Genomic DNA, 11,994 nt, shown 5'->3' on the forward strand with positions numbered 1-11,994 from the left:
GTCTGAGATCAGAAGGCCTCATTCACCAGGAGGAGCGAGTTCGATCCCCCCCGGCTCCTCCAGTCCATCGCTGAATGAACCCAGAATTTAAGGATCTACATCAGGTGTGTCAAACTGATCCAGTAAAGGGCCGCTGTGGCTACAGGTTTTCATTCCAACCAAGCAAGAACACACCTGACTCGACTTATTCCTGATTTGCCTTCACACCTTGTTTGGTTGGATCAGGTGTGTTCTTGCTTGGTTGGAATGAAAACCTGTAGCCACAGCGGCCCTTTACTGGATCAGTTTGACACACCTGATCTACATAAATGAGTGTTAGATGAGATCCTGATGAATGTGTGGTTTAACGTGTCAGAAGACCAACAAAGGTCCATTAGACACAGCTGCAGCAGGTAGCGCTGCAGAGCCCTGCTGCTGTTTCTATCTCTCTCTCTCTCTCTGTATATATATATATATATATATATATATATATATATATATATATAGGACACTTCACGTGAAGTTGGACTCCACGGAGTTTGTCTTTGAGAGGCTGCAGCCGGCCGCTGGGACCAAAATACAGCACTGCAGCAGCAACCTGTCAGTGTGTGTTGGTGCTGTGCCATAGGTAGGTCTGCTGGAAGTAGGCCGTCCGTGCAGCCCCGCCATCCGTCCACGCATCAGCCGTGATGTATGAGGCGCTACGCAGGGACCATTATTCAAAGTTTGCATGCACACACACACACACACACACACACACACACACACACACACACACACACACACACACACACACACACCTGCTCAACTCACAGTATGTAGGTTGCTAAAGAGGATGAGGGTCACAGCTCAGAAAAGAAGAAAGTCTATCCCACTTTTAGCTGTTTTAAGAAGCAGGACAACAAGAAGCATGGCCATATTTACTGTGTACAAGGCTCCTATGACTTCATGGCTACCATTAAAACTAAGAGACAATATATATCTCTGGACTACAATGAGCTACTATCTACTATCTTCCTCCATTTCTGATGAATTCAAGGTTTTTTTAGCGTCTTTGTATGCGATTTATAGACTTATTAGTACATTATGGTCCATTTAGAGTCAAATACACCATAAGGTAGTGTACGCTTTAGGGCGGGGCTACCTGGTGAGTGACAGGTAGCCACCCGTCGCTCCTCTGCAGTCCAAATATGGTCAATCTTCCTTCACTAGTTGCAAAAATACCAAGATGGCAACGGCCGAAATGCCAAACTTGAGGCTTGAAATGTCCATAAACCAATGTGTGACATCACCATGACTACATCCACTTCTTATCGTCTGTGGTCAGAATCAAACAACAAAACATACATCCAATATGTGTGGAGATCTTAAACTTTGAAAAAGGAACGTCAACCTCATGATTGGAGTCAGGATTCATTCTCTGGGGACCATGAATGCCTTCTTTACATAACCACAGTTGGAAAGCATAGATAAGAATGTTGTGTGATCAGAAAATATTTCAAACGATTCTGACAATACCAGTAAAAAAAGGAGTAATCCGTATTTTGCTTTCAATCAGTGTCCTCAGAGTGGATTTGTAATTCCACAAGTTGATGTTTTGAACTGACAGGAGGGGTTTAATATGGAAACAGTCCAAAGAGGCGGGCGCTGTGAAGAGCCGATATATAAACACAGATAGCGGCGTATAGCTTAGCGACTGCATCATTTAGTATCTGCAGCGGGAGACATCACCATTACATGTCATGGTTCCTCAGTCACAGATCCTCCTCTCATCTGCCCGACGCTTTCATCGTTTCCTCCCTCCTCTCTCTCTCTCCACAGCCTCGTTCCTTCCCTTTCTTCCCATCCACTCGGCACTAGAACATTCCGCCGCGATCAATCAGATTACATAAGAGCACTGCAGTGAGAAGCAGCGAGGAAGGAGAGAAACAGAGAAGTGAGGGGTGCCATGCCATCTCACATCCCCCCCTCTTTTACACTACGATTCCCATCTGCATCCCCGCGCCCTCCTGATCCGATCGCTGCAGCGAGGGTCACACAGAGGTGGTTTCTGGTTTTTAGGCAGTGAACCAGACTCATTCTCCTCCCGAGCACGGAAAGGCTATGAAATATCTAGAGGTTTGAAAGATGCTGTTGCAGAATACCAAGTACTGAAAAGTTACCACTCCAGGACATTTCTACACACAGTGTGTGGCGATTTGCACCGCTCTCAATCATAAAAGGCACATTAGAGGCCGGCGAACCACTTAATCGTTAATGTATGCTTAAAGAAAGGCTTTGGTAGGCCTACAATGACCGCCTCCTTTCTACGTAGTCATGGTAACCCATTAGTTTATGGACTTCGGCTTTGAAGCCTCAAGTTCAGTATCTTGGATTTTTTTTTTTGCAACCAGTGAAGAGAGTGACCATATTTGGACTGTGAAGGAGCGACGGGTGGATCCAGCTGGGTTTTCGTGTGAATCGCTTCATAATTCAACGTCAGTCAGACGAATGCAAGTTTAAGGCACTTCAGCTTTGGTATCACTTATCAGAAACCGGAGGTTACAGGATATTCATGCACCCCGACTGGATGACTTGTAATTAATTTGGTGATCCTCTTACTTTACCTCTTTATCACCAATCACCAGGTATTTGGTCACCACTAAGTGACCACCATGTGACCAAATACCTGTCATCGTAGTAGCTAATTGCATTGGTATCGAGATAGCGAAGATAGCGTCGTTGAGGTAGCGACGTCCTAAAGCAATACCCTGCTTTATTATTTGATTCTAAATGGACCATCATTCACATCCGTGCAATCAGACTTGGGTTTTTTTTCAACCAGAGAAGTCGAAGAGAGAATGGAAGTTTTAGGCACTTTAGATTTGGCTTCACTTTTCAGAACCGGAGGTTGGAAGACATTTAGTGTGATTACGAGCCTGACTGGGTCCACGTTTGTCTAGAGATCCAGACCCATTTAAACCTACTTCATGAAACAGGATTTTGTTTGGTTAACAGAAAAAAAGCCTGACTTTACTGGAGAACTAAATATACTCCAGACTTCTCTGTTCATTAATTCTTGAATTGTTCAGCTGTTGCCGAGGAGGATTCTGTTACACGCCGACATAAAATAGGAAACCTTCATCCCGGTTGAAATTCTGACTCATGTCTCACCCTCCTTTTGCTCTGTTCATCCTTTGAACCTGTTAAATGTCACCTTCAAAGCCTCCCCAGTCCTCTCCATGTGGGGCAGCGCTGCCGCCTCTCACCTTCTGACCCAGTATCTCGAAACAAACTATCAAACTAGGCAGCGCTGAAGTATCAATCAGGGTTCTGCTAATATTTCCACCCTAAAATGTTTGAAATGCAAGTTTGGACACAAACGTTGTCATTAATTATGAATCCACCAATGGGCCCTCACCACTCCGTGTGAATTATTCAGCGGTGGTACACGATGGTTAATTGAGGCTGACCTGGTGATTGACCGTGTGTGTGCGTGTGCATGCGTGTCGGAGATTAGTGGACGAAGGGGGTCGAAGAAAAAACACGGCAATTAAAAGGTCTCCCTGTTTTATGCTGGTGCAGATCATAGGCTGAATATAAGGAGTGGACGTAGTCATCACCCATTCTCTATATAGACCTCTACAGTCCACTATATAGACCCCTCCAGGCCTCTATATAGTCCTCTACATAGTCGTCTATATAGACCTCTACATAGTCATCTATATACACCTCTACAGTCCACTATATAGACCCCTCCAGGCCTCTATATAGTCCTCTACATAGTCGTCTATATAGACCTCTACATAGTCATCTATATAGACCTCTACAGTCCACTATATAGGCCTCTAACTAGTTGTCTATATAGCCCCCTACATAGACCTCTACAGTCCACTATATAGCCCCCTACATAGTCCCCTACATAGACCTCTACAGTCCACTATATAGCCCCCTACATAGTCCCCTACATAGACCTCTACAGTCCACTATATAGACCCCTACATAGTCCCTACATAGTCCTCTACATAGTCATCTATATAGACCTCTACATAGTCCTATACAGTCCACTACATAGGCCTCTATATAGTCGCCTACATCAACCCCTACATAGGCCTCTATGTAGACCTCTACAGTCCACTATATAGACGTCTACATAGTCCTCTAAATAGACCCCTACATAGACTTCTAAATGGTCCTCTACATAGTCCTGTATAAAGTCGACTACATGGTCTTCTTTTTCTCATATGGTATGATGAAAGCCAGAAGGATGGTGGTCTCTGGTCCTGATCCTGATCCCAGCCCTGACTGCGTGGTTGATAGATGGTTTGGGACCGGCGTGGCTCGGAGAGAGAGGACATAACATTTATGGAAGTGGGAGGGAAGTCATTAAACTTTCATATTGAGAAAACGGACTCATCAGTTTCTGTGTGCGTCGCACCGACAGCTGATGGAGGACTATTGCTTTTTTCCGCTTGCCGTTTCTCCTCCTAATGCAACGCCCCCCTTCTTCCCACAATGCACCACACACGACGGTTTCTACACTGATTCCGTCACACATCACCTGTATATTCTTCTGTTTTTCCATTTAAAAAGACATTTTCAACACACACTACTTTGTTGAAAAAGTCCTATAAAGCCTTTTCCTTTCACGGATCATTTTTTTCATTTCAACACTATCATGAATGTAGAAACCATTCCAACCAAACCAAACTGGTATTTATAGACACAGAATGTAATCACTGGATTTCAGATTAGGTTTCTCTTGAGTAATAAAACAACAAAATGTGGTTTTTAACCCTTTTTGATCACATCCGGGCTCATTCTCTGCAACTATTTAACAATATATGCAGAAAATGTTGGTATTTTTACATTAAACCCACTGTTTTATTCATCCTAGACAAAATATAAAATATGATGCATGCTTACATCAGCTCGTACCAACCTATTTCAGCCAATCATAGCGTGACATCCATCCATCAACCAATCAGAGCCTCCTACCAACATTAAGTCCTGCCTCCATATCCAATTTCAGCGTCACTGAATGAGTATTTGGTTGGGTTTTCTTGCAGTTTTCAATAATCCACATGTTTATTCTAAAGGTTGAGAAGCTCTCCTTTAACCAGCGGTCGTTTTCACACTTTGCATTAACGGGGTCAGCCGTCTACGTTAATAAAAAACTTGCTCCGGAGGCCAGTCAGCATGTCCTTACATGGTGGAGCCGAGCTCCCCTGATGAATTCAGGACAGTGCTGAACTGGCAGAATGGGTACGGTAAGTTTCATACTAACACAAACAAGGCTCTGCATGGCTGCCGAACTACAGGGCCGAACTCTCGGAGGCCATTTTTCACTCTCACTTATCTATGAGTCACTCCGACGGGTTCTCCCAGCAGCAAACACCACAAACCGGACCGAGGTACTTCCTGGAAGGCAATCATCTTAGAGAATAGTAAAAAAAAATACCGGGATATACTGTTTCTTAGGTGCTTGTGGATGACAAAGAGCCAGGACGGGATGAAAGCACCTGAGAATTGAGAATTCATTCAAAGTCCTACAAGAGCGTTTTGGAGCAGACCATCTGCTCCGCCGCTTACATTACCATTTATTAGCCATAGCCGGTAGCTTAACGATAACTTAACAGACTTAACTGTTCAAAGCTTCAATGATTTTGAAGCTTTACCGACTCTCTAAATTCTCCATAAATACCGGGGGGGGGGGGGGGGGGGGGGGGGACGGGGTCGGCGTTTAAGACAAACTTTGTTGTGCTAGTCTACTTTGTTGCCACCACTTTAGCATTGTCACATATCCCTATTAAATCAGAATGATCTTTCTTAACATACTTTCGTATGCTAAATACTTTTTTCATTTTCTACTAAAACTGTAGGGAAGGTCTTCATGAAACTCAGCTTATTATTGGACGTTATTTAACAGTTATTTCCGGTCTACAGGAGTGTTTTGTTACTACAGATTAGAGGTGGACTGTCCCTTTAATTAAGGTGCAGCGAGTCTCCGTTGGAATGCTCCGGCTCGGTCCATTTCTACAGTCTGAAAACAGACATTTCTCTGTAACAGAGATTAAATGAATACAAACACACCGCCGCTGCCATGCCGTTTGCTTTGTGCTGAGACATCAGCAGTCACCACTAACCATGTATTGATCTGCATTCAAAGAGCACTTGGGGGGGGGGGATGAAAGGTAGAGGGATGAGGAGGAGGAGGAGGAGGAGGAGGAGGAGGAAGGAGGGGAAACCAAACGGCTGGATGTAAATTTGCTTTTTGTAAACTCTGCATTTTTAATATGAAACATATTTTGGAGACAGAGGTACTACTAAGTTATTTAGATCCATAAAACCATGGACTGTAAGAGGTGGACGTACCGTTTTTAAGCCTCCAGATAGGCAGTTTGTCCGTCGCCATCTTGGCTTTTTGCAACCAGTGAAGGAAGTGACCATATTTGGACTGTGGAGGAGCGACGGGTGGATCTGATGAACACAAGCGGCAAAGCAGGAAACTTACTGGATCTGGATCCATCTGGATTCTTCGGTGTATGATATGACCAAGCCCATCAATGTACTACAACAGCAGAAACTGGGGTCTTTAGTGGAGTTAATGTGCAGTCACGCCGATATTGACGGACCAATCATGAGCCATCTCCACGCAGACGGAGGGGACATTGAAGCTATAGTTCTATACGGTATAAATCAATGGCAGAGCTGGTGACATCTTAGCCAGGGTCAAAACAACTCAATATACACAAAGCTGTCAGTGCACAAGTCATCGGTCTACAAACAGATGATATGATGGCGATAATCTTTATGATTTCAGTGCCTGAGATCATATTTTTCCTGTTCTTCTGCGACTGTATTGTATACTATCTTGTTGATTGAGCGTTGCTATGCTACAGCCGTTTGCTCTCGTCGCTGCTGATACCATCCGACTGTGATGAACAACCTTCGACACTCGTGCTTAATGAAGTATTAAATGAAGCAGAGCCTGGCTCCAGTGTTTCTCTGTCAACATGTCCAGAGGTGGACAGATGTACATGACTTTCACACAAAAAAAAACCCAAAACACACCCTCCTGATTATGGACTATCTACGAAGAATGAATGCTTTATATGCAAAGATTTGAGGCGGACAGCAGCTGATGTTGCACAAAAAGTAGCACTGTGGTGTTGGATGTTAGAGGGACTGGATCCACAAGAGGTCAAAACATAAAGTCCAGGTCCAGGATTTAGCTTGAATTGCTAACTAGAAGTTAGTCCGTGCTGTGGTACCACTCTCCACCTGAGCTGATACTGGGGGCGCTTTTTTACAAAAGAAAAGTCTTATTTAACACAGTTAAGCATGACAAAATTGACATAAACTCAACTATAGAGGACATCAGATTACAGCATATCATGTTCATTTTAATATTTAGCTTTTTAACATTTTTAAATTAATAGGAAAACAAAGTTTAGGTTACATGTTATTTTATATATTATTCCACTATTTTTCCTGTTTTAGATGTTTGACTTTGTACCATTTAAGTAGGTTACTGCTATCGAAATATTGAGGCAGGGTATCATGACAACACTATACGTGGTTTTGCCAGATAAAATACTGCAGCAGCACATTACATACAGAGAAGACATGCCATAGTGACAGTCTGCACTTATTCTGTGAAAACTATGCATATGTAATCCCGTAACCAGGTTCATCTACATCTAAATCCTCGACAGCCAGAGTCGCACTGGAATTAATCAGCAGTAGAATCCCATGTGATCTGGATCAAAGAGGTTGGTGGTGTGACCAGACTGTGAAGTGAGTTGAGACTTGACACAACCAGGCTGGTGATGTCACATATATTGTTCCACTAAGCCTCCACTGAAAACCACACACACTCTCACACACACACACACACACACACTTTATCACCGTAAGCATCAGCATCCAATAAAGCACACAGTGTCAAACACCAGATATTAGACCCATCCTTCACGCTGAGCAACGAGAGAGGAACGACTCCATCCCTTCTGAGTCCAGCCACCAAACTGACATTTCAATATATATCATATTCTGAATAATAACTATTTCCTTTTTTGAGGGGGATGAGTGTGTGTGTGTGTGTGTGTGTGTGGGGGGGGGGGGGGCTATGGAGGGAGTCTAGGGTTGAAATCACTATCCTTATGGCTCATTTCTGTCTCACTTACCTCGTTTCTGTCTCACTTCCCTCTCGTTTCCGTCTCACTTCTCTGTCATTTCTGTCTCGTTTCCGTCTCACTTCCCTCTCGTTTCTGTCTCACTTCCCTCTCGTTTCTGTCTCACTTCCCTCTCGTTTCTGTCTCGTTTCCGTCTCGCTTCCCTCTCGTTTCCGTCTCACTTCCCTCTCATTTCTGTCTCACTTACCTCTCGTTTCCGTCTCACTTTCCTCTCGTTTCTGTCTCACTTACCTCTCGTTTCTGTCTCACTTCCCTCTCGTTTCCGTCTCACTTCTCTGTCATTTCTGTCTCGTTTCCGTCTCACTTCCCTCTCGTTTCTGTCTCACTTCCCTCTCGTTTCTGTCTCACTTTCCTCTCGTTTCTGTCTCACTTACCTCTCGTTTCCGTCTCACTTCCCTCTCGTTTCTGTCTCACTTCCCTCTCGTTTCCGTCTCACTTCTCTGTCATTTCTGTCTCGTTTCCGTCTCACTTCCCTCTCGTTTCTGTCTCACTTCCCTCTCATTTCTGTCTCGTTTCCGTCTCACTTCCCTCTCGTTTCCGTCTCACTTCCCTCTCATTTCCATCTCACTTCCCTCTCGTTTCCGTCTCACTTCCCTCTCGTTTCCGTCTCACTTCCCTCTCGTTTCCGTCTCACTTCCCTCTTTTTTCTGTCTCACTTCCCTCTTTTTTCTGTCTCACTTCCCTCTCATTTCTGTCTCACTTCCATCTCGTTTCCATCTCACTTCCTTCTCATTTCCATCTCACTTCCCTCTCATTTCCATCTCACTTCCCTCTCGTTTCCGTCTCACTTCCCTCTCGTTTCCGTCTCACTTCCCTCTCGTTTCTGTCTCACTTCCCTCTCGTTTCTGTCTCACTTCCCTCTCGTTTCTGTCTCACTTCCCTCTCGTTTCCGTCTCACTTCCCTCCCAGTGATATCTTTATCAGCCGGGAAGAGAACCTGTTGTAAGTGTGAGTAACGTTACATCCTGCTACCGAACACACTGTACTGATTTCCTCCAGTGGTGGTCCACTGGAAGGGGAGGGAGTTAGCCTAGATAGGAACCACAACCCCCTCCCAGTTCTGTCCCCAAAGTCATGTACTCTAGATACGAGTTGTGAATCGTGATGTTTTTGGGAAACACTGATTTCCAAATATGTCCTGCTTGTTTATCAGGGTCTGCATCCTGAAGGCAGTAAACATCCACAGTCACATTCACGCGGGGGGAACCGAGGCGAGGCTGGATCTTTAAAACCCTCCAGCATGTCCTGGGTCTACCCCCCTCCCCCCCTCCCAGATGGACTCACCCAGAGGGGGAGCCTGAGAAGCATCCCGATGAAACCAAACCAACAAACACAAAACGAGATGGAGCTCTGAGATCCTGCATGTCTGAGCACAGAAACCCCCATGAAGGAAAGCACCATTATATCATTTAACATTCTCCGGAGAAAATGGTATTTTGACATGAATGTTTTGTGTGAAATTGAGTATGAATAATCATCAATTTTCTTAAAAAAAACAGGAGACATCTGGACCAAATAAGTACACAAGGGGCTTAATTCCATATTCAGAGCATTCATACAGCAACTATTTGCTGAGGCAATTCATATGCTTTGACATCTGTATAGAGCGTTTAAAAAAATAAATAAAAATCTTGCAGTAAAACACACACAAAAGACATAAAACACCCAATATCATTACACTAAATAGCACAAAGAAAATCAGGGGATTCATTCCCAAGGGGGTGTTCACACCAAACGTGACCAACCGACTAATTATTAAATATATTAATTGAATAATATTAAGCATTAAATGTAAATTGCACAGCTGTAACTGGTGTGAACGCCCCACTAGAGTTACCAAGATGAGTCCAAAGCTGCCAGATGACAGGAATATGGAGAGAAAAGGAGGTAAAAAATAAATAAAAACAAACAGGAAGAAGAAAACACACATGGGTGGGCTGCCAGAATATATCCGTCAGCGTTCCAGATGAGGCAGCAGACCTCAAATCCACAGTTAGGTCTCACCAAGCAACGGCAACGAGACAAATACTCTTGTGGTTTGTCTAAAGTAATCTGTTCCATACCAACAGAAAGCGTTTCACTGCCTCCTGAAACCGGCGGAGACTTCAGTCTAAGGTTCATTTCTGTGCAGTTGTTGATGTTGTTGGGAGGGAGGGAAGGGAGGGAAGGGCCCCGAGTCCCGTCACACCAACCAAACACTGCCAAATTACAGTCATGGATGAATGTTTATTTGATATCGTTTGGAAAACCAATTACATTTTTTCTCTCAATCCTTTTTTAGGACGGCAACACTTTCACAAGATGCTAAAAAACACACATTAAAGCCTCGTAAAGCACACACACACACACACACACACACACACACACACACACACACACACACACACACACACACACACACACACACACACATCCAGCAGAAGTTGTGTTTACGTCCACCTGACGAATGCAAGCACAAGAATACCCAGCTCGTTTAGAATACTCCACTATGTTCGGCCCCGTCTAAGTACTGGACTGGCTTTATCGGAGGCTTTTTCACTGTACCAAAACAAAGAGCTGAAAGATGCTAAAATAGCAGAGCTGCACCTGCAGAGTGGGTGATAATTCTTCGTCACTTCTCACGTTACAAATAGTTATTTAACAATAAAACATCTGCCTGAATATAGTGATCATCTGGTTCCAGGGATTGTCCAGGACCGAAGGCATCTTCACAGCGTTGCAGTAACTCCTTTTTTTACTGTCATGACACTGACGCTGCACAACAACACAATCATCTCAGTCCAGGCAGAAACACATCTACAAACCCAGGCTTTCATTCTTAATTATATGTAAAGCTAATATTCATATTCATCTTATTTAGGGGAAGACTTATGTGCTATATTGTTGAAAAAAGAAATATGCTCAGGTGCAGTGATGCCTCTCATATCCAATATTTCACTTTATCATGACACCAACATTAAATGACCCCACGCACGCACGCGCACGCACACACATGCACGCGCTGCTGTGGTTCATTGTAGCCTAATTAAAGTGGAGTGAAGCAGATGCAGCAGACTTCATCATTTATGCCCCCTCCGCACCGCACTGCGCCCCGCTTTCCACCCAACACACACACACACACACACACACACACACACACACACACACACACACACACACACACACACACACACCGGCAGGCAGCGGCTACACACAGTCCGCCCGCCCGCCGCTCAACTCCTCTGCGCGGACCAACAATGACCGCGACCCCCGCCCTCCATCTCCCCGCGCCTTCCTTCACACCTCTGCCGTCCTCCTGTCAGCGTGATGCGGACTCGCTGACCAATGACTCGTACCTCGAGGAGCTGTCATCCTTAATGCGGTAAACTCCCTGCCCACACACACACACACACACACACACATGCACGCGCGCACACACACGCACGAGCGAGCAGAAAGACGCAGTAACACCCACCACTCGGCTTCTCAGCAACATTGACAACAATTAAATGTCAAGATGACTTACAGTCCGCAGGAACTGGATCTCGTCCTCGCCTTCTCCTCCTTCGGCCATGGTTCGCCTTCACGCGGGGAGACGCTCGTGCCGTATCTGCGTGGAGAGACTGCCGACTGGGTGTATGCGCGCGCGCGTGTGTGTGTGTGTGTGGCGGTGTATGCGTGTTTGAGACGGTACAAAAAAAAAGAAAGAAAGCCAACGCGCAGTTAGAGCTCGGCTCTCATTGGATGGCGCGCGCTCACCGAGGGAGGAGCTGCACAGGTGTGAGCGAGTGCGTGTGGTGCGCGCGAGCTGTTTGACCCCCCCCCCCCCCCCCCCCCCCTCTCTCTCTCTCTCTCTCTC

At 45.1% G+C, this 11,994-nt stretch overlaps 1 protein-coding gene across 3 annotated transcripts in view; it reads right to left on the reverse strand.

The window, feature by feature from the left end:
* ryr2a (ryanodine receptor 2a (cardiac)) overlaps window positions 1-11,709 on the reverse strand; it is a gene marked incomplete at its 5' end in the record, with an annotated part of 84,316 nt that extends 72,607 nt beyond the window's left edge. For all 3 annotated transcript variants that reach the window (XM_084040447.1, XM_084040446.1, XM_084040445.1), the window contains one exon: window positions 11,662-11,709. In XM_084040447.1, coding sequence (XP_083896573.1) covers window positions 11,662-11,709 — 48 coding nt within the window. The remainder of the gene's footprint in view (window positions 1-11,661) is intronic.
* Window positions 11,710-11,994: the final 285 nt, after the last annotated feature.

Source organism: Eutrigla gurnardus (assembly GCF_963514095.1).
Source record: "Eutrigla gurnardus genome assembly, chromosome: 22".
Taxonomy (NCBI): Eukaryota; Metazoa; Chordata; class Actinopteri; order Perciformes; family Triglidae; genus Eutrigla; species Eutrigla gurnardus.